The 22,985-nt window shown below is 58.6% G+C and overlaps 1 protein-coding gene across 1 annotated transcript; it reads right to left on the reverse strand.

Moving 5' to 3' along the window:
* Positions 1–11,692: 11,692 nt before the first annotated feature.
* On the reverse strand, positions 11,693–20,949 carry LOC137466654 (1-acyl-sn-glycerol-3-phosphate acyltransferase alpha-like). The gene is made up of 7 exons (XM_068178348.1): positions 20,842–20,949; positions 16,506–16,695; positions 14,785–14,918; positions 13,860–14,035; positions 13,247–13,342; positions 12,794–12,866; positions 11,693–12,285 (listed from the first exon to the last, which is right to left on the reverse strand). The coding sequence occupies exons 2-7, from the start codon at positions 16,688–16,690 to the stop codon at positions 11,708–11,710; spliced, it is 1,242 nt and encodes a 413-aa protein (XP_068034449.1). The 5' UTR covers positions 16,691–16,695; positions 20,842–20,949; the 3' UTR covers positions 11,693–11,707.
* Between the last annotated feature and the right edge of the window lie 2,036 nt (positions 20,950–22,985).

The following is a 22,985-nucleotide window of genomic DNA, read 5'->3' on the forward strand; positions in this document are numbered from 1 at the left end:
GTGCCCCTCGAGTTCCCTTGGCGCCGGCAGCCCCTCCCAAGTTCCGAGCTGGGGCTGCTTCCCAGTGCTCCCAGTTTGTACATGGAGGAGGAGGAGGAGGAGGAGGAGGAGGAGGAGGAGGAGGAGGAGGGGAGCGGGGTGGGGATGAAGAACAGGAGGAGGAGGAGAGTAGAGCGGGGATGAAGAGGAGGAGGAGGAAGAGAGTGAGGTGGGGATGAAGAAGAGGAGGAGGAGGAGAGCGGGGTGGGGATGAAGAACAGGAGGAAGAGGAGAGCAAGATGGGGATGAAAAACAGGAGGAGGAAGAGAGTAGAGCGGGGATGAAGAGGAGGAGGAGGACGAGAGTGAGGTGGGGATGAAGAAGAGGAGGAGGAGGAGAGCGGGGTAGGGATGAAGAACAGGAGGAAGAGGAGAGCAAGATGGGGATGAAAAACAGGAGGAGGAAGAGAGTAGAGTGGGGATGAAGAGGAGGAGGAGAGCAGGGTGGGGATGAAGAAGAGGAGGAGAGCGGGGTGGGGATGAAGAACAGGAGGAAGAGGAGAGTAAGATGGGGATGAAGAAGAGGAAGAGGAGGAGGAAAGCAAGATGGGGATGAAGAAGAGGAGGAGGAAGAGAGCGGGATGGGCATGAAGAAGAGGAGGAGGAAGGCAGCAAGATGGCGATGAAGAAGAGGAGGAGGAGAGCAAGATGGGGATGAAGAAGAGGAGGAGAAAGAGAGTAGAGCGGGGATGAAGAGGAGGACGAAGAGGAGGAGGAGAGCGGGGTGGGGATGAAGAAGAGGAGGAGGAAGGAAGCAAGATGGGGATGAAGAAGAGGAGGAGGAGGAGGAGGAGAGCAAGATGGGGATGAAGAGGAGGAGGAGGAAGAGAGCAGGGTGGGGATGAAGAACAGGAGGAGGAGGAGGAGAGCAAGATGGGGATGAAGAGGAGGAGGAGAAGAGCGGGCCGAGGCCGAAGATGAGGAAGAGGAAGAAGAGAACAGGCTAAGGATGAAGATGAGGAAGAGAAGGAGAGGCAGGGTGAGGATGAAGATGAGGATGAGGAAGAAGAGAAGAGCAGGGTGGGGATGAAGATGAGGAAGAGGAGGAGAACAGGCTGAGGATGAAGATGAGGATAAGGAAGAAGAGAAGAGCAGGGTGGGGATGAAGATGAGGATGAGGAAGAAGAGGAGAACAGGCTGGGGATGAAGATGAGGAAGAGGGGACTGAGGATGAGGAGGAGGAGGAGCGGGCCGAGGCCGAAGATGAGGAAGAGGAGGAGGCAGAGCAGGCACCGCCCTGAGGGGCGGCACTTCCTGGGTCAGCGGCGGCGGCTCCATCCGCTCCGAGCGGGCCCCGGAGCGCCGCCGGTGCCGGGGGTCCCGGGGGGGTCCCGGGGGTCCCGGGAGGGTCCCGGGGGGTCCCGGGGGGGTCCCGGGGGTCCCGGGGGGGTCCCGGGGGTCCCGAGCCCCCGTGCCCGGCTCGGGAGGAGCGGAGGCGGCGGCACGATGCAGGAGAGCTACGAGTCGCTGATGCTGCTGGGTGAGCCCCGGAGTGAGCCCCGGAATGAGCCCCGCTCGCCAGAATCCCCCTCCCCAAAATAAACACCCGAATGAAACCGCCGAAATAAAACCCCCAAAATAAAACCCCCGAAATAAAACCCCCAGAATAAAACCCCCAAAATAAAACCCCCAGAATCCCCCTCCCCAGAATAGACCCCCGAATGAAACCCCCGAAATAAAACCCCCGAAATAAAACCCCCGAAATAAAACCCCCAAATAACCCCCCCCCAAAATAAAACCCCCAGAATCCCCCTCCCCAGAATAAACCCCCGAAATAAAACCCCCGAAATAAAACCCCCGAAATAAAACCCCCGAAATAACCCCCCCAAAATAAAACCCCCAGAATCCCCCTCCCCAAAATAAACCCCCAAAATAAAACCCCAAAATCCCCCTCCCCAAAGTAATCCTCCTCCCCAGAATCCCCCTTGTCCCCAAAATCCCCCCAAAATCCCCCTCCCCAAAATAACCCCCTCAAAATAGCCCCCCCAAATAACCCCCCAAAATAAACCCCCCCAAAATCCCCCCCAAATCCCCCTCCCCAAAATCCTCCCCAAAATTCCCTCTCCCCAAAATAACCTCCAAAATCCCCACCAAATAATTTGGGGTTACTTTTTGGATTTATTTGGGGTTATTTTTTGGATTTATTTGGGGTTATTTTTCGGATTTATTTGGGGTTACTTTTTGGATTTTTGGGGTTACTTTTTGGATTTATTTGGGGTTATTTTATGGATTTATTTGGGGTTATTTTTTGGATTTTTGGGGTTATGTTTTGGATTTATTTGGGGTTATTTTATGGATTTATTTGGGGTTATTTTTTGGATTTTTGGGGTTACTTTCTGGATTTATTTGGGGTTATTTTATGGATTTATTTGGGGTTATTTTTTGGATTTTTGGGGTTACTTTTTTGATTTTTGGGGTTATTTTTTGGATTTTTTGGGGTCACTTTTTGGATTTGTTTGGGGTCTCTTTGGATTTTTTGGGGTCACTTTTTGGATTTATTTGGGGTTACTTTTTGGATTGTTTGCGGTTACTTTTCACATTTATTTGGGGTTATTTTTTTGATTTGTTTGGGCTTATTTTTTGGATTTTTGGGGTCACTTTTTGGATTTGTTTGGGGTCACTTTTTGGATTTTTTGGCGTTAATTTTTGGATTTTTGGGGTTATTTTTTTGATTTTTGGGGTCACTTTTTGGATTTGTTTGGGGTCACTTTTTGGATTTCTTTGGGGTCACTTTTTGGATTTATTTGGGGTTATTTTTTGGATTTATTTGGGGTTATTTTTTGGATTTATTTGGGGTTATTTTTCGGATTTATTTGGGGTTACTTTTTGGATTTGTTTGGGGTCACTTTTTGGATTTTTTGGCGTTATTTTTTTGATTTGTTTGGGGTCACTTTTTGGATTTGTTTGGGGTCACTTTTTGGATTTTTTGGGGTTAATTTTTGGATTTTTGGGGTTATTTTTTTGATTTCTTTGGGGTCTCTTTTTGGATTTTTTTTTTGGTATTTTGGTGTTTTTCGGGCTTTCTGGGTGGGGTTGTTTTTTGGTTTTTTAATACTTCTGAGGGTAATTTCTGCTCTTTTTTGTGTTTTTTTTGTTCCTTGGGGCAGATTTCCCCATTCCCAAGCCCAACATCGTGTCCCGGCTGGAGCCCGAGGAGGAGCTGGGGGTGCCCGACCCCAACGACTCCAAGGAGTGGCAGATCCTCCGCGTGGCGCCCGCAGGTGAGCGCGGCCCCGCCCGGCCCCGCCCGGCCCCGCCCGGCCCCGCCCGGCCCCGCCCGGCCCCGCCCGCGCCTCCTTTCTGCCCAGTCCTTGTTTCCCCCCTTCCCCCGGCCCTTCTTACCTTTATTTTATTTATTTTATCCCCTTTTTAATATTTTTTTTTTAAATTTTATTTCCTTTTTACCTTTATTTTATTAATTTTATCTGCTTTTTAATCTTTTTTTTTTTATCTCCTTTTTATCTTTATTTTATTCATTTTATCTCCTTTTTATCTTTATTTTTTTTATTTTATCTCCTTTTTACCTTTATTTTATTTATTTTATCTCCTTTTTAATCTTTTTTTTTAAATTTTATTTCCTTTTTACCTTTATTTTATTCATTTTATCTCCTTTTTAATCTTTATTTTTTAAATTTTATCTCCTTTTTACCTTTATTTTATTTATTTTATCTCCTTTTTAATCTTTTTTTTAAAATTTTATCTCCTTTTTACCTTTATTTTATTTATTTTATCCCCTTTTTAATATTTTTTTTTAATTTTATTTCCTTTTTACCTTTATTTTATTCATTTTATTTCCTTTTCCCTTTATTTTATTCATTTTATCTCATTTTTATCTTTATTTTTCTATTTTATCCCTTTTTTCTTTTTCTATTTTATCCCTTTTTTCCCCTTTATTTTTCTATTTTATTCCCTTTTTTCTATTTTGTTCTCTTTTTTTCCTTTTTTATTCTATCCCTTTCTTCCCTTTATTTTTCTATTTTATCCCCTTTTCTCCTTTTCTATTTAATCTTTTTTTTTTCCTTTATTTTCCTATTTTATCCCTTTTTTCCTTAATTTTTCTATTTTATCCCTTTTTTCTTTTTCTATTTTATCCTTTTTTTCCTTTTATTTTTCTATTTTATCAAATTTTTCTTTTATATTTTATTCCCTTTTTTTCTATTTTACTCCCTTTTTTTCCTTTTCTATTTTATCCCTTTTTTCCTTTTTTATTTTTCTATTTTATTCATTTTCCCTTTATTTTTCTATTTTATTCCCCTTTTTTTCTATTTTATTCCTCTTTTTTCCTTTTCTATTTTATCCTTTTTTCCCTTTATTTTTCTATTTTATCCCTTTTTCCCCTTTGTTTTTCCATTTTATCCCCTTTTTTTCCGCATCCCCCACGATTTCCCAAATTACCCAAGTTTTCCCCATTTCCTCAATTTTCCCCAAATTCCCCAATTTCCCCAAATTTCCCCAAATTTTCCCCAAATCCCCCCAAATTTCCCCAAATTTCCCCAAATCCCCCCAAATTTCCCAAATTTCCTCAAATTTCCCCAAATTTCCCCTAATTCCCTCCAAATTTCCCCAAATCCCTCCAAATTTCCCCAAATCCCCCCAAATCTCCCCAAATTCCCCCCAAATTTCCCCAAATTTCCCCAAATCCCCCCAAATCCCCCCAAATCTCCCCTAATTCCCCCCAAATTTCCCCAAATTTCCCCAAATTTCCCCAAATTTCCCCAAATCCCCCCAAATTTCCTCAATTTCCCCTAATTCCCCCCAAATTCCCCCCAAATTTCCCCAAATCCCCCCAAATTTCCCCTCTCTCCCCCCAGACTCCGCCCCGCCGAGCGACGACGACTCCGCCCCCGCCGCCGACTCCGCCCCCGAGGCCGAAGTCTCCGCCCCTCCCCCCGCACCCGACTCCCTCCTCCTCCTCCTCCTCCCCTCCCCCTCCCCGTCCCCGCCCCCTCCCCTCGCCCCGCCCCTCCCGCCCCCAGCGGGGCGCGGCTCCCGCCGGGGGCGGGGCCGGCGCGCTCACCTGGGCCGACGCCCGCACGCCTGCGGCCAGTGCGGGCGGGGCTTCGGCCGCGCCCCCCAGCTCGCCAAGCACCTGCGGCCGCACCAGGCGGGCCAGCGGCGCTTCGGCTGCGGCCAGTGCGGGCGGAGCTTCGGGCGCGGCGCCCACCTGAGCGCGCACCCGCGGGCGCACCGGGGCGAGCGGCCCTACACCTGCGGGGAGTGCGGGCGGGGCTTCAGCTACAGCTCCGCCTTCCTGAAGCACCGCCGCGCCCACGGGCAGGGCGGGGACGAGGAGGGCAGGAGGAGGAGGAGGAGGAGGAGGAAGGCGGGGCCGGGGCACACCCGCGCGCGCGGCGGGGCGGGGTTCGCCGAGGGACACGCCCTCCTGGCGCACCTGCGCGGGCACGCGGGGGACGCGCCCCTCGGCTGGGAGGCGCCCCGCGCCTGGGACACGCCCCTCAGCTGGGACACGCCCCTCACCTGTGACACGCCCCTCACCTGTGACACACCCACCTGTGCCACGCCCCTCACCTGTGACACGCCCCTCACCTGTGACACGCCCCTCACCTGTGCCACACCCCTCACCTGTGACACACCCACCTGTGACACGCCCTTCACCTGTGCCACAACCACCTGTGACACACCCCTCACCTGTGCCACGCCCCTCGCCTGCGCCACGCCCCCCACCTGTGACACGCCCCTCGCCTGTGCCACGCCCCTCACCTGTGCCACGCCCCACACCTGTGCCACGCCCTACACCTGCGGGGATTGTGGGAGGGGCTTTGGGGGAAGCTCCGCCCTCATCCGGCACCAGCGGCTGCACCTGGGCTAGGAGAGACCGGAACCGGAACCGGGATCGGAACCGGAACCGGGACCGGGACCAAGAACACTCCGGAACCGGAACCGGGATCGGAACCGGAACCAGGAAACTCCGGGACCGGGGCCAGGGAAACACCGGAACCGGAACCGGGATGGGAACTGGAGCTGGGACCAAGAAAACTCCGGCACCGGAACCAGGACCGGGACTAGAACCGAAACTGGGAGCAGCACCGGGGAAACTCCGGAGCCAGAACCGGGACCGGACCTGGGACTGAAAACCGGGACGCGGACCGGAACCAGGACCAAGAAAATTCTGGAACCGGGACCAGAACCAGGACTGGGACACAGCCGGAACCGGAGTCCTCTGGAACTGGGACCAGGAAACATCCGGAGCCAGAGCCGGAACCGGGACCCGGAAAACGCCGGAACCGGGACCCAGAAAACGCCGGAACCGGGACCCGGAAAACTCCGGAAACGGGACCCGGAAAACACCGGAACCGGGACCCGGAAAACGCCGGAAACGGGACCCGGAAAACACCGGAACCGGGACCCGGAAAACACCGGAACCGGGACCCGGAAAACGCCGGAACCGGGACCCAGAAAACGCCAGAACCGGGACCCGGAAAACGCCGGAACTGGGACCCGGAAAACTCCGGAACCGGGACCCGGAAAACGCCAGAACCGGGACCCCCCGGGACCGGGGCCCCCCGCGCCGGTGGGACAGGAGGGGGAGGACTCGCGGGGACATTTCCGTGCCCGCGGGTTTTGGGGGGCCCCGGACCCCCGGGAATCCGATCCTGACCCCCCAGAATCCGCTCCAGATCCCGGGAATCCATCCCGAACCCCCGGGAATCCGTTCCTGACACCCCAAAATCCAATCTGAACCCCACAAAATCCGCTCCGGACCCCCCAAAATCCACTCCGGACCCCCGGGAATCCGCTCCGGACCCCCGGGAATCCGCTCCGGACCCCCAGAATCCATTCCAGACCCCCCAAAATCTGCTCCAGACCCCCAGAATCCATTCCAGACCCCCCAAAATCCGCTCCGGACCCCCCAAAATCCATTCTGCACCCCCAAAATCCGCTCCAGATCCCGGGAATCCATTCCTGACCTCCGGAATCCACCCCGGATCCCCCAGAATCCATTCTGGACTCCCCAAATCCATTCCGTGCCCCAAGAATCCACTCCGGACCCCCAGAATCCACTCCGGACCCCCCAAAATCCACTCCAGACCCCCGGGAATCCATTCCGGACCCCCCAAAATCCACCCCAGACCCTCGGCTGACCCCACCCCTCCCCCCCCCGGTGCTCGGGACCCCACCGGGGGGGGGAGGGGGACACAAAAATCGGGGGAAATGACCCCAAAACCTCCCCGGGGGGCGCCCTCCCCTCCCCTCCCCCCCCAGTAAAGACCCCTCCATCTCCGCCGGCCGCAGTGGGATCTGTGCCCCTCCCCCCCCCCAAAAAAAAAAAAAATTGGGATTTGGGGGGGAGGGGTCGCGGTGGGGGGGGGGGGGAGGGGTGGGAACAGCGCCAAATCCGCCCCTCCCCCCCCCGCTCAAACGGGACCGGGCTGAATTTCGGGGGGTGGGGGCGGGGCCTGGGGGGGTGTGTGTGTGTGGGGTGGGGGGGGGGTCTTTCCACCCCCTCCCCCCCCCCCGGTTCTCCCCTCGCCTTCCCCTCCCCGCCGCCCCCGGGGGTTGAACTTCCTGGGTCAGCGCCGCCGCCGCCTCCATTGTCCGCGCGGCCGCGGCGGCGGGGGCGGCCCCGGGGGTCGCGGGACCCCCGCCCGGCTGCGCTTGGGGCCGCTCCGGGCTCTTGGTTTGGTTTGGGTTTGGTTTTGGTTTTGGTTTTGGGGGGTGGGGGGCGCGGCGATGTCGCCGAAACGCTGGCGGGGCGGGGGAGGGGCAGGGGGCTCGGGGACCCCGCAAGGGGAGGGGGGTGCGGGGGGGAGGGGCGGGGGCGCCGCCGAGGGGGTGGGGGTGGGTGGGGGAGGGGCTCGGGGGAGGGGGGGGAGGAAGAGGAAGGAGACGGTGGCGGTGAGGAGGGGGGCGGGGGGCGCGGAGCACCCCAACATCTGCGTGGAGTGCGGGCAGAGCTTCGCCCGCAGCGCCGCGCTGGCCCGGCACCGCGCCGACCACGGCGGCGGCCGGCGGCAGGGACCCGGACACGGCTCCGGACACGGGACTGGTCAGCGGGATGGATCCGGACATGGCACCGACCACGGCGGCGGCCGGCGGCAGGGACAAGGACACGGCAGCGGTCGGCCCGGGGGCTCCGGACACGGCTCCGGACACGGCACCGGTCAGCCGGATGGACCCGGACACGGCACCGACCACGGCGGCGGCCGGCGGCAGGGACCCGGACACGGCACCGGACACGGCACCGGTCAGCTGGATGGACCCGGACACGGCTCCGGTCAGCCCGGGGGCTCCGGACACGGCAGTGACCACGGCAGTGGTCAGCGGGATGGACCCGGACATGGCACTGACCACGGCGGCTGTCAGCCCGGGTGCTCCGGACACGGCTCTGGACACAGCACCAGTCAGCGGGATGGATCCGGACATGGCAGCGGTCAGCCCGGGGGCTCCGGACACAGCAGTGACCACGGCAGCGGTCAGCGGGATGGACCCGGACGCTCAGACCACGGCAGTGGTCGGTGCAGGGGCTCCGGACACGGCAGTGACCACGGCGGCGGTCAGCCGAGCGCATCGGGGCCCGGCGCTGACCGTGGCAGCGCTCGGCCGGGTGGACCGGGACGGTTGGACGTTGGTGCAGATGGACAGAGGGTCAGCGGTGCTCAGCAGGGCGGCGGTCAGCGGGGCGCCTCCGGACAGACGGACGTCTCCGGACGGCCGAACCCCGCCGGCGATGACCGCCGCCGGCAGGCCCGCGCCGACGCCCGGCGTCTCCCGGCTGACCGCCGGCCCCAAGCCGCCCTCCAGCGTCCGCTCCGCTGTCCGGAGCGCGGCCAAACCCTCGTCCCCGGCTGCCACCCGCGCCGCCACCGCCGCGCCCCGCGCCGCGCCCGCCCGGCCCCACGAGTGCTCGGACTGCGGCAAGCGCCTGGACGAGCCGCCGGCGGCGCCGGGCAAACCGCGCCGGCGTCGCGCCGGCCACGCCGCGGCCGCGGCCGGCGTGCCCAACACGTGCGGCGAGTGCTGGCAGAGCTTCGGGCAGAGCTCGGATTTGGTGAAGCACCTGCGCATCCACACCGGCGAGAAGCCGTACGCCTGCGGCCACTGCGGCAAGCGCTTCAACGTCAGCTCCAACCTGATCCGGCACCGCCGCATCCACACCGGCGAGAAGCCGTACGGCTGCGGCGACTGCGGCAAGAGCTTCACCGACAAGTCCACGCTGACGCAGCACCGGCGCATCCACACCGGCGAGAAGCCGTACGCCTGCGGCGTCTGCGGCAAGAGCTTCAGCCGCAGCTCGCACCACAAGCGGCACCAGCGCACCCACGCCGGGCTCGCTGGGCTTGCTGGGGGCGGGTCTGGTGTGGCTGGTGGCGGTACCGGTGTCACCGGTGGTGTCACCGGTGCCGTTACCGGTGTTACCGGTGTCACCGGTGGTGTCACTGGTGTTACTGCTGGCATTACCGGTGTCACCGGTGTTACCGGTGCCGTTACCGGTGTTGCCGGTGCTGTTACCGGTGTCACCAGTGTCACTGCTGGCATTACCGGTGTCACCGGTGCCGTTACCGGTGTTGCCGGTGCCATTACCGGTGTCACTGGGGGTGTCACCGGTGTCACCGGAGTCACCGGCGCCGTTACCGGTGTCACCGGTGTGGCCGCGGTGCTGCCGCCCATCTGGGCCTACCCCAGCCAGGCGTGCTGAGGGGCTCGAGTGGGGAAAAACAAGATTTGGAATTTTTCCTTGGGGTTTGCGGTGGTTCTTGGGGTTTTGGTGGTTTTTGGTGGTTTTTTTGGTGATTTTTGGTGGTTTTTGGGTTTTTGGTGGTTTTTTCTGGTTCAGGTTTCAGTCCCGGTTCTCATTGTAGCGTTTTGATCCCAGTCCAAATCCCAGTCCCAGTCCTGATCCCGGTCCCAGTTTTGATCCCAGTTTTGATCCCGGTCCAAATCCCAGTCCCAGTTTTGATCCCGGTCCCAGTTTTGATCCCAGTCCTGATCCCAGTTTTGATCCCAATTTTGATCCCAGTTTTTGATCCCGGTCCAAATCCTGGTCCCAGTTTTGATCCCAGTTTTGATCCCAGTCCCAGTTTTGGTCCCAATTTTGATCCCGGTCCCATTTTTTATCCTGGTCCCAATTTTGGTTCCAGTTTTGATCCCAGTTTTGGTCCCAGTTTTAATCCCAATTTTGATCCCAGTTTTGATCCCGGTCCAAATCTCAGTCCCAGTCCAAATCCCGGTCCCAGTTTTAATCTCAATTTTGATCCCATATTTGGTCCCAGTCCTGATTCCGGTCCCAGTTTTGATCCCGGTCCTGATCCCAATTTTGATCCCAGTTTTGATCCTGATCCCAGTTTTAATCCCAATTTTGATCCCAGTTTTGATCCCGGTCCCACCCCAGGACCCCCCTGTGCTCCCCCACCCCCATCAGAGCCCCCCAAACCCCGGGACCCTCCCCACAATTCCCAAAGCCCCGCCCCCCACGACTCCCCCTTTGGTGACATCATCGCCGCCCCGATGACGTCACAGTGATGTCAGACACCCACCATGGGGGGGGGATTTTGGGGTTTTATTAAAAGCCGGGGGGGGGGGGGGAATTTGGCAAAATCCACGCCCCCCTCCCCAAAATAAACACGCTGCATCCAGGGGGCGGGGCTTGGCTGCGGCAGCCAATCAGCACCCGCCACGCCCGGCCACGCCCTGGCCGTGGGTCACGGCCTGGTCCCGCTGTGGGGCACCGCGGAGCCACTGCGGGGCCGCTCCGGACGCCACTTGGGGGTCACGCCGGGCCACACTTAGGGGTCAGTTGTGGCCACACTTGGGGGTCAGTCCAGGCCCCACTTAGGGGTCAGTCCAGGCCACACTTAGGGGTCAGTCCAGGCCGCACTTGGGGGTCAGCCCAGGCCCCACTTGGGGGTCAGTCCAGGCCCCACTTAGGGGTCACTCCAGGCCGCACTTGGGGGTCACTCTAGGCCCCACTTAGGGGTCAGTCCAGGCCACACTTGGGGGTCAATCCAGGCCGCACTTGGGGGTCACGCTGGGCCCACTTAGGGGTCAGTCCAGGCCACACTTGGGGGTCAGTCCAGGCCCCACTTGGGGGTCACGCCGAGCCCACTTAGGGGTCAGTCCAGGCCGCACTTGGGGGTCACGCCGGGCCCCACTTGGCGGTCAGTCCAGGCCCCACTTGGGGGTCAGTCCAGGTCCCACTTAGGGGTCAGTCCAGGCCGCACTTGGGGGTCACTCTAGGCCCCACTTAGGGGTCAGTCCAGGCCACACTTGGGGGTCACGCCGAGCCCACTTAGGGGTCAGTCCAGGCCGCACTTGGGGGTCACTCTGGGCCCCATTTAGGGGTCACTCTATGCCCCACTTAGGGGTCAGTTGTGGCCACACTTGAGGGTCAGTCCAGGCCGCACTTGGGGGTCACTCTGGGCCCCACTTAGGGGTCACTCTAGGCCCCACTTAGGGGTCAGTTGTGGCCACACTTGGGGGTCACGCTGGGCCCTCTGAGGGGTCAGTCTGTGTCCACTTGGGGGTCATTCCAGGCCCCACTTGGGGGTCACTCTGTGCCCCACTTAGGGGTCAAACTGTGTCCGACTTGGGGGTCAGTGCAGGCCCCGTTGGGGGTCAGCCCCACATCCCACTCGGGGGTCACTTTGTCCCCACTCGGGGGTCGGTCCCTGCCCCACTGCCAGGTCCCCCGTGGGGCCACAGGCGCGGGGTCACTGCGGGGTCCCCCCGTGGGGCACCGGGGGGCGCTGGGGGTCGCTCTGGGGCACTGCCCGGCACCGGTGCTCACTCTGGGCGGCCGTGGGGCCGTGCTGGTCACTCCGGGGGTCACTCTGGTGGTCACTCCCGCGGTCACTCTGGTGGTCACTCCTGGGGTCACTCCGGTGGTCACTCCTGGGGTCACTCTGGTGGTCACTCTGGTGGTCACTCCCGCGGTCACTCTGGTGGTCACTCCTGGGGTCACTCCTGGGGTTACTCTGGTGGTCACTCCGGGGGTCACTCCGGTGGTCACTCTGGTGGTCATTCGTGGCCGTGGGGCCATGCTGGTCACTCTGGTGGTCACTCTGGCGGTCACTCTGGTGGTCACTCCCGCGGTCACTCTGGTGGTCACTCCGGTGGTCACTCCTGGGGTCACTCCGGTGGTCGCTCGCGGCCGGGGGCCGCAGCTCGGCCGACAGGCCCTCGAAGGCGTCCAGCATGGCGGCTCGGACGCGCTCGGTCAGCGCGGGGACGTCGGCCGGGCCCAGCCCCCGCGTGGGCAGCGGCGGCAGCACCTGGATCACGCAGTGCCCTGGGGGCGAGGGTAGGGGGCTGCCCCACGGCCGGACCCACAGAGCCCCCGGGGCTGGACCCACAGATCCCCCACGGCCGGACCCACAGATCCCCCACGGCCGGACCCACAGAGCCCGGGGCTGGACCCACAGAGCCCCAGGGCTGCCCCACAGTCGGACCCACAGATCCCCCGGGGCTGCTCCACGGCCGGACCCACAGAGCCCGGGGCTGGACCCACAGATCCCCCAGGCTGCCCCACGGCCGGACCCACAGAGCCCGGGGCTGGACCCACAGATCCCCCGGGCTGGACCCACAGAGCCCCCGGGGCTGCCCCACGGCCGGAGCCCAGACCCACAGATTCCCTGGGGCTGCCCCACGGCCGGAGCCCAGACCCACAGATGCCCCACGGCCAGAGCCCAGACCCACAGGTGCCCGGGGCTGCCCCACGGCCAAAGCCCAGACCCACAGGTGCCCGGGGCTGCCCCACATGGAGGCCCCAGCCCCACACATGCCGCGCTGCCCCTCACCGGCCGTGAAGCGGCGCTCCCGTTTGCTGTAGAAGTGCTGGTAGGACGAGATCACGATGGGCACCACGGGCACCTGTGGGGCACCACGGGCTCGGGGAGGCGCGCCCTGCCCCACAGCCGCCCCACAGCCGCCCCACAACTGCCCCACAGCCGCCCCACAGCCGCCCCATAACTGCCCCACAGCCGCCCCATAACTGCCCCACAGCCGCCCCACAACCACCCCAAAACTGCCCCAGAGCCATCCCATAACCACCCCATAACCACCCCATGACTGCCCCATAGCACCCCACAACCGCCCCATAACCACCCCATAGCACCCCTTGATCGCTCTGTGACCACCCCACAGTACCCCATAACCGCCCCATAACCGCCCCATGGCACCCCAATGCGCCCCATAGCGCCCCGTGACCACCCCACAGCCGCCCCCAGGTGCCCCCCAGGTGCCCCACGTACCTGGGCCTGCACCGCCAGGTGGAAGGCGCCGCGCTTGAAGGGCAGCATGGAGCCGCTGTGGTTGCGCGTGCCCTCGGGGAACACCCACACCCGCACCTGTGGGGCACGGCCGGCCGTGGGGCTGCCCCATAGCGGCCCCATAGCCACCCCCTAACTGCCCCATAGCCGCCCCCTAACTGCCCCATAGCCGCCCCATAACTGTCCCATAGCCGCCCCCTAACCGCCCCATAGCCGCCCCATAACTGCCCCACAGCTGCCCCCTAACTGCCCCATAGCCACCCCATAACTGCCCCATAGCCACCCCCTTACTGCCCCATAGCCACCCCATAACTGCCCCATAGCTGCCCCCTAACTGCCCCATTAACCCACACCCTCACCTGTGGGGCACGGCCGGCCGTGGGGCTGCCCCATAGCCACCCCCTAACTGCCCTATAGCCCCCCATAACCACCCCATAGCGCCCCATATCCGCCCCACAGCCCCCATAACCACCCCATAGCCCCCATAACCACCCCGTAGCCCGCTATAACCACCCCACAGCGCCCCATCTCCGCCCCACAGCGCCCCATATCTGCCCCACAGCGCCCCATCTCCGCCCCAGAGCGCCCCACTGACGTCCTGGCTGAGCATGGTGTGGGCGGCCTCGGCCATGACGCTGATGGCGTCGTGCGTCCGCTTGCGGTCGATGAAGATGATGCCCCCGAGCCAGCAGACGACGCCCACGGCGCCCATGTAGAGCAGCTCGCGCTTGGCGATGGGCACGCAGCGGTCGGGCAGCACCTCCATCATCCCTGGGGGACGTGGGGCGCGTGTGGGGCACGTGTGGGGCGCGTGTGGGGTGTCCTACCCCTGCCCCATAGCTGCCCACGCAGAGCAGCTCGCGCTTGGCGCTGGGCGGGCAGCACCTCCATCATCCCTGGGGGACGTGGGGCGCGTGTGGGGCACGTGTGGGGTTATGGGGTGTGTGGGGCTGGAGGTGCTTGTGGGGCTGGGGGGAGTTTGGGGTTCTATGGGGCAGCCATTGTTCAGGGCTCCATGGGGTGGGATCTATGGGGTCAGGGCTCCGTGGGGCAGGACCTATGGGGTCAGGGATCTATGGGGTCAGGGCTCCATGGGGCAGGACCTATGGGGCAGAGATCTATGGGGTCAGGGATCTATGGGGCAGGATATACGGGGTCAGGGCCCTATGGGACAGGGATTTATGGGGATCCATGAGGTCAGGGCTCCATGGGGCAGGATCCATGGGGTCAGACCTCCATGGGGCAGGATCCATGGGGTCAGAGCTCCGTGGGGCAGGATCTATGGGGCAGGATCTATGGGGCAGGATCTGTGGGGTAGGATCTGTGGGGCAGGATCTGTGGGGCGGGATCTGTGGGGCAGCCCCATACCCAGCAGGACCAGCGAGCTCTGGTGGTTGCTGACCACCACGTAGGGCTGGCAGTGGTCACTTTATGGGGTCAGGGATCTATGGGGCAGGATCTATGGGGCAGGATCTATGGGGCGGGATCTGTGGGGCGGGATCTGTGGGGCAGCCCCATACCCAGCAGGTCCAGCGAGCTCTGGTGGTTGCTGACCACCACGTAGGGCTGCCGTGGGGGGAAGTGCTGCGCGCCCCTGACCTCCATGCGGATCCCGTAGAGCCGCTTGACGTGCTGCATCAGCCCCCGGATGATCCTGTGGGGCACACGGGGGGCTCAGCCCCACGGCGCCCCGCGTCCCCCTCAGACAGCCCGCAGCCGCCCCACAGATCTGTTACTGCCCCATAGATCTGTTACTGCCCCATAGCCACCCTGCAGATCTGTTACTGCCCCACAGATCTGTTACTGCCCCATAGCCACCCCACAGATCTGTTACTGCCCCACAGATCTGTTACTGCCCCATAGATCTGCTACTGCCCCATAGATCTGTTACTGCCCCATGGCCACCCCAAATCACCCCAAATCCCACAGAGCCACCCCAAATCACCCCACAGATCTGTTATTGCCCCATAACCACCCCACAGCTGCCCCACAGATCTGTTACTGCCCCACAGATCTGTTACTGCCCCATAGAAACCCCAAATATCTCCAGTTCCCCCAATAACCACCCCAAACTGACCCAAAATCCCCTGAAATTGCCCCAAAATCACACATAGTCCCCAATACCTGACCCAAACTGACCCCAAATCCCCCGTAACCAAAGCAAAGCCCCCAAAACCGACCCAAAATCTCCCATAACTGACCCCAAATCCCCCATAACCGCCCCAAATCCCCCATAACCGACCCAAAATCCCCCATAACTGACCCAAACCGACCCAAAATCCCCTGAAATCACCCCAAAACTGACCCCAAATCCCCCAAAACTGACCCAAAATCCCCCATAACCACCCCAAATCCCCCATAACCACCCCAAATCCCCCAAGAACCTCCCCAAACCTGACCCAAATCCCCAATAACCGCCCCAAACCCCCCGCAATGCCCCCGATCCTGCCCTCACTTCATGTTCTCGACGTCGCGGGCCGCGCAGCGCGCACAGCGGGATGGCCAGCAGGGCCATAACCACCCCAAACCTGACCCCAAATCCCCCATACCTGACCCCAAATCCCCCATAACCGAGCCAAACCGACCCAAAATCCCCTGAAATCACCCCAAACTGACCCCAAATCCCCAATAACCGCCCCACAGCCCCCGCAATGCCCCCGATCGCGCCCTCACTTCATGTTCTCGACGTCGCGGCCGCGCAGCGCGCACAGCGGGATGGCCAGCAGGGCCATAACCACCCCAAAACTGGCCCAAAATCCCCCAAAACCGACCCAAAATCCCCCAAAACCGACCCAAATCCCCCAAAACTGACCCAAAATCCCCTGAAATCACCCCAAACCCCCCGCAATGCCCCCAATCGCGCCCTCACTTCATGTTCTCGACGTCGCGGCCGCGCAGCGCGCACAGCGGGATGGCCAGCAGGGCCAGCAGGGCCATAACCACCCCAAAACTGGCCCAAAATCCACCAAAACTGACCCAAAATCCCCCAAAACCGACCCAAATCCCCCAAAACTGACCCAAACCTGACCCAAAATCCCCTGAAATCACCCCAAATCCCCCTGAAATGCCCCCGATCGCGCCCTCACTTCATGTTCTCGACGTCGCGGCCGCGCAGCGCGCACAGCGGGATGGCCAGCAGGGCCATAACCGCCCCAAAACTGACCCAAAATCCCCCAAAACCGACCCAAAATCCCCTGAAATCCCCCCAAACCCCCCGCAATGCCCCCGACGGCGCCCTCACTTCATGTTCTCGACGTCGCGGCCGCGCAGCGCGCACAGCGGGATGGCCAGCAGGGCCAGCAGCAGGATCCAGCCGTTGTAGAAGCCCATCTTGCAGAAGAAGCGGAAGGAGCCGCAGCGCTCGTAGAGCAGCGGCAGCAGCAGCAGCGCCAGCGCCAGCGCCGCCGTGCCCACCGTCACCTCCATGCTGCCTGGGGGCACCAAAAAACCCCAAATTTACCCCAAAATGTTCCCTCTGCGGGAGGTGGGGGCGGGCACCCCGAAAATCCCAAAGATTTGGGGTCAGAAATGGCAAAATCACCCCAAAAAACCCAAATCCGACTCCAAGTGTCAGCTCCGTGCTGCCTGGGGGCACCAAAAAACCCCAAATTTACCCCAAAATGTTCCCCCTGCGGGAGGTGGGGGCGGGCACCCCGAAAATCCCAAAGATTTGGGGGCAGGGAGCCAAAAATCCACCGGATTTGGGGGCAGAAATGGCAAAATCGGCCCAAAAAACCCAAAATTTGAACCCTACTGTCAGCTCCGTCCTGCCTGGGGGCACCAAAAAAACCCCAAATTTACCCCAAATTAATTTAGGGAAACCTTAATTTGTCTCTTCTGCGGGAGGTGGGGGCGGGCACCCCGGAAATCCCAAAGATTTGGGGGCAGAAATGGCAAAATCGGCCCAAATAAACTCAAAATTTGAACCCCACTGTCAGCTCCGTGCTGCCTGGGGGCACCAAAACAACCCGGATTTACCCCAAAATGTTCCCCCTGCAGGAGGTGGGAGCGGGCACCCCGGAAATGCCAAAGATTTTGGGTCAGAAATGGCAAAATCGCCCCAAAAAACCCAAATCCGACCCCCACTGTCAGCTCCATGCTGCCTGGGGGCACCAAAAAAACCCGGATTTACCCCAAAACGCTCCCCCTGCGGGAGGTGGGAGCGGGCACCCCGGAAATCACAAAGATTTGGGGTCAGAAATGGCAAAATCGCCACAAAAAACCCAAAATTTGAACCCTACTGTCAGCTCCGTGCTGCCTGGGGGCACCAAAAAACCCCAAATTTACCCCAAATTAATTTAGGGGAACCTTAATTTGTCTCTTCTGCGGGAGGTGGGGGCGGGCACCCCGGAAATCCCAAAGATTTGGGGGCAGGGAGCCAAAAATCCACCGGATTTGGGGTCAGAAATGGCAAAATCAACGCAAATAAACTCAAAATTTGAACCCCACTGTCACCTCCGTGCTGCCTGGGGGCACCAAAAAACCCCAAATTTACCCCAAAATGCTCCCTCTGCGGGAGGTGGGGGCGGGCACCCCGGAAATCCCAAAGTTTTTGGGTCAGAAATGGCAAAATCGCCCCAAAAAACCCAAATCCGACTCCAAGTGTCAGCTCCGTCCTGCCTGGGGGCACCAAAACAACCCGGATTTACCCCAAATTAATTTAGGGGAACCTTAATTTGTCTCTTCTGTGGGAGGTGGGGGCGGGCACCCCGGAAATCCCAAAGTTTTTGGGTCAGAAATGGCAAAATCGCCCCAAAAAACCCAAAATTTGAACCCTACTGTCACCTCCATGCTGCCTGGGGGCACCAAAAAAACCCGGATTTACCCCAAAATGTTCCCCCTGCGGGAGGTGGGAGCGGGCACCCCGGAAATGCCAAAGATTTGGGGGCAGGGAGCCAAAAATCCACCGGATTTGGGGGCAGAAATGGCAAAATCAACCCAAATAAACTCAAAATTTGAACCCTACTGTCAGCTCCATGCTGCCTGGGGGCACCAAAAAACCCCAAATTTACCCCAAAATGTTCCCCCTGCGGGAGGTGGGGGCGGGCACCCCGGAAATCCCGAAGATTTGGGGTCAGAAATGGCAAAATCGCCCCAAAAAACCCAAATCTGACCCTCAGTGTCAGCTCCATCCTGCCTGGGGGCACCAAAAAACCCCGAATTTACCCCAAATTAATTTAGGGGAACCTTAATTTGTCTATTCTGTGGGAGGTGGGGGCGGGCACCCCGGAAATCCCAAAGATTTGGGGTCAGAAATGGCAGAAACCCCCGTGAAAAATCCCAAATTCACCCCAAAACCACATCTGGGGCATCCCTAAAATTGTTCCCTCGGTGGGAATCCAGGTCAGGGATGCCAGAAAAAACTCTTAAAAAACCCAAATTCGCCCCAAAATTGCACCTGGGGACCCGGAATTATCCCCCAGGATCCTCACCTGGGACCCCAAGTCCCCTCAGGATCCCCCAAATCCCCAATTTCCACCCCAAAATCCCCTCAGGATCCCCAAAATCCCCTCAGAAACCCCAACATCCCCAATTTCCACCCCAAAATCCCCTCGGGATCCCCAAATTCCACTCAGGACCCCCAAAATCCTCAAATTTCACCCCAAATTCCCCTCAGAAGCCCCAAAATCTGTGCTTTTTACCCAAAAATTCCCCCAGGATCCCAAATTCCCCTCAGAAACCCCAAAATCGACACTTTTCACCCCAAAATCCCCCTCAGGATCCCCAAATTCCCCTCAAAATTCCCCAAATCCTCCTCAGGATCCCCAAAATCCCCTGAGAAAACCCAAACCCGACACTTTTCCCCCCAAAATGTACACTTTTCCCCCCAAATTCCCCTCGGGCTCCCCACATCCCCCTCAGAACCCCAAGGTCCCCTCAGAAAACCCAAAATGTACACTTTTCACCCCAAAATCGACACTTTTCACCCCGAATTTCCCTCAGAACGCCCAAATCCTCCTCAAAACCCCCAAATTCCCCTCGGGCTCCCCACATCCCCCTCAGAACCCCAAAATCCCCTCAGAAAGCCCAAAATCGACACTTTTCAGCCCAAAATCCACCTCAGAACCCCCAAATTCACCTCAGGATCCCCAAATTCCCCTCAAAATTCCCCCAATCCCCCTCAGGATCCCCAAAATCCCCTCAGAAACCCCAAAATCGACACTTTTCACCCCAAAATCCCCCTCAGGATCCCCAAATTCCCCTCAAAATTCCCCAAATCCCCCTCAGGATCCCCAAAATCCCCTCAGAAACCCCAAAATCGACACTTTTCACCCCAAAATCCACCTCAGAACCCCCAAATCCTCCTCAGAACCCCCATATTCACCTCAGGATCCCCAAAATCCCCTCAGAAACCCCAAATTCCCCTCAAAATTCCCCAAATTCCCCTCAGAAAGCCCAAAATCGAAACTTTTCACCCCGAATTTCCCTCAGAACCCCCAAATCCTCCTCAGAACCCCAAGGTCCCCTCAGAAACCCCAAAATGTACACTTTTCCCCCCAAAATCGACACTTTTCACCCCAAAATCCCCCTCAGGATCCCCAAATCCCCCTCGGGCTCCCCACATCCCCCTCAGAACCCCAAAACCCCCTCAGAAAACCCAAAATGTACACTTTTCACCCCAAAATCGACACTTTTCACCCCAAAATCCACCTCAGGATCCCCAAATCCCCCTCAGGATCCCCAAAATCCCCTCAGAAAGCCCAAAATCGACACTTTTCACCCCGAATTTTCCTCAGAACCCCCAAATCCTCCTCAGAACCCCAAGGTCCCCTCAGAAACCCCAAAACCGACACTTTTCACCCCAAAATCCACCTCAGAACACCCAAATCCCCCTCAGGATCCCCAAATCCCCCTCAGGATCCCCAAATCCCCCTCAAAATTCCCCAAATCCCCCTCAGGATTCCCAAATTCCCCTCAGAAACCCCAAAATCGACACTTTTCACCCCAAAATCCCCCTCAGGATCCCCAAATTCCCCTCAAAATTCCCCAAATCCCCCTCAGGATCCCCAAATTCCCCTCAGAAAGCCCAAAACCGACACTTTTCCCCCCAAAACCGACACTTTTCCCCCCAAACCCCCTCGGGCTCCCCAAATTCCCCTCAGGATCCCCAAATTCCCCTCAGAAAGCCCAAAACCGACACTTTTCCCCCCAAAACCGACACTTTTCCCCCCAAAACCGACACTTTTCCCCCCAAACCCCCTCGGGCTCCCCAAATTCCCCTCAGGATCCCCAAATTCCCCTCAGAAAGCCCAAAACCGACACTTTTCCCCCCCAAAACCGACACTTTCCCCCCCCAAAACCGACACTTTTCCCCCCAAAACCGACACTTTTCCCCCCAAAACCGACACTTTCCCCCCCAAACCCCCTCGGGCTCCCCAAATTCCCCTCACGGGCCCCACCCCGGCCCCGCCCTCCCCTCAGGGCTCGGCCGGGCCCAACCGGGCGGGACCGGGCGGGGCATCCCCGGCCGGGAGAGGGCCACGACCGCTCCGCGGGACCCCCGGGACCCCCGGGACCCCCGGGGATCCCCAGAATCCCCTCAGGACCGCCCGGATCCCCTCGGGCCCCGCCGGTACCGGGAGGGGCGGCGGCTGCGGCGGCGGCGCGGGCCCGTCCCGCCGCCGGAAGCCACGTCCTTGATGGACAGCGCTCGCAGCCAATCACCGCCTGGAACCGAGCGTCCCGCCCCGCCTCCTCGCTCTGCGTGGTTTCCGTGGTAACGCGCGGGCGGGGAAATTGCGGCGTCGCCGAGGCGACGCGTTGGCGAAGCTGTGATTGGGCGAGGCGGGTGCTTGTCAAGCTAGATGGCCAATCAGTAGGAAGCGGTCCCTGGAGGGCTGAACCTCGCGGGTCTCCACCAATAGCAGCGCGGGGTCATGATTGGCAGGCGCGGTGGCCAATGGGGAGGGAGAGGGTGCGTGAGGGGAAGGGGAAGATGGCGGCGGCCAGGAGCGTTCGTGAGGGGCGCTGGGGGCGTTTATGGGGATTCGGGGGTTTCGAGGGGTTCAAAATCCCAAGAAATGGGATTTAGGGGGGCTTGGGATCCCCACGGAGGAGACTTGGGGGGTTTTCGGGGGGCTGGGACCCCCCGGGAGGATTTTGGGGTCTCTCATCCACCAGGTGAGAGCGCCCCCCGCGGAAAATCCAAGAAAAGATCCCCCCCAAAAACCCCAAAATTCCACCCGAAACCCCAGAATTAGGAAAAGAAAAAAGCTGGGACCCCCCCAAAATTGGACGGAAGCTGCTGCTCCGCCCCCACCCCAGGCTGAGTGTGGTTTTGGGTTGGGAAAAACCGCAAAATTCCCCCAAAAAAGGACCAAAAATCCCTTAAAGGTCCACCAAAAGTTCCTCAAGAACTCCGGAAAATTTTCTCAATAATTGGCCAAAATTTCCCCCCAAGAATTCCGGAAGAGCTTTAAAAAAATTCTCCAAAATTCCCCCCCGAAAATTCCCGAAAAAAAAAAATCCTGAGAGTTTTGTCAGGAATTCTCCGAAATTTCCCCCCCCCCCCAAAAAAAATTTGTGGGAATCGCCTGGGAAGAATCTGAAAAAAAATCCCTCAAAAAATTTCCCCAAATCTCCCCAAAATTTCCAACTGAAATCACTCGAATTTTACCCCAAAAAACCAACCAAAAAAAAAAAAAAACCCAAAAAAATCCCAAAATTCCTCAAAAATGAAAGGGAAAATCCCCAAATTTCCCCAAAATTCCCCGAATTCCCTCCGCCCCTCCCCCCCCGACAGAATCCAGGCGGATTTTTGGGGAATTTTCCCCAATTTTTTATTGATTTGGGTAAAAAAAACGCTCCTGGGGGAGGGGCGGGGACAGAAATGGGCACCGCCCCTTTAAGGGGGGGCGTGGCTTCAGAATAAACCACACCCACCTGCACACAAATGGGCGGTGCTTCACATTGGGCGTGGCTTGTTTCATTGACGGGCGTGGTATGATGTAAATGGGCGGAGCTTATGCCTAATTATATCGGATAAGCGTTTAAAATAAAGGGTGTGGCTAAAATATGCAAATGACCAGAGAGGTGTGGCTTTAAGCCCATGTGTTTGGGGTGGGCGTGGCCTCAGTCCATATTTTGAGGGGGCGTGGCCTCATAAATCTATTCCAGGGGGCGTGGCTTAAACTCAATCCCACTGATGGGCGTGGCCTCACAAATATATTCCAAGGGGCGTGGCTAAAACTGTCAACCTCGCTGATGGGCGTGGCCTCACTTATATTTCCATGGGGGCGTGGCTTAAAGTTTCAATCCCAGGGGCGTGGCCTCACAAATCTATTCCAGGGGGCGTGGCTTAAACTCCCAATCCAGCTGATGGGTGTGGCCTCACAAATATATTCCGGGGGCGTGGCTTAAACTTTCAATGCGAGGGGCGTGGCCTCACAAATATATTCCTAGGGGCATGGTTTAAAAATATCAAATTCACTGATGGGCGTGGCCTCACTTACATATTCCAGGGGGCGTGGCTTAAATTTGCAATCCCACTGGTGGGCGTGGCCTCACAAATATATTAAATGGGGCGTGGCTTAAACTCCCAATCCCACTGATGGGCGTGGCCTCACAAATATATTCAATGGGGGCGTGGCTTAAACAACCCCACTGAGGGGCGTGGCCTTACAAATATATTCACAGGGGCGTGGCTCAACCTCTCGGTCCTACTGGTGGGCGTGGCCTCACAAATATATTCACGGGGGCGTGGCTCAACCTGTCGATCCCA

The sequence above is a fragment of the Anomalospiza imberbis genome, unplaced genomic scaffold (genome assembly GCF_031753505.1).
Source record: "Anomalospiza imberbis isolate Cuckoo-Finch-1a 21T00152 unplaced genomic scaffold, ASM3175350v1 scaffold_371, whole genome shotgun sequence".
Classification (NCBI taxonomy): domain Eukaryota; kingdom Metazoa; phylum Chordata; class Aves; order Passeriformes; family Viduidae; genus Anomalospiza; species Anomalospiza imberbis.

Bases quoted from the DNA above. Each gene is read 5' to 3' on its own strand.
- LOC137466654 (XM_068178348.1), bottom strand. From the start codon at position 16,690: ATGGAGGTGACGGTGGGCACGGCGGCGCTGGCGCTGGCGCTGCTGCTG. The intron at 13,343-13,859 runs GTCAGTGGGGCG...CGTGCCCCACAG, and splicing joins ACACCATGCTCAGCCAGGAC to GTGCGGGTGTGGGTGTTCCC. The intron at 12,867-13,246 runs GTACGTGGGGCA...GGTGCCCCACAG, and splicing joins ACCTGGCGGTGCAGGCCCAG to GTGCCCGTGGTGCCCATCGT.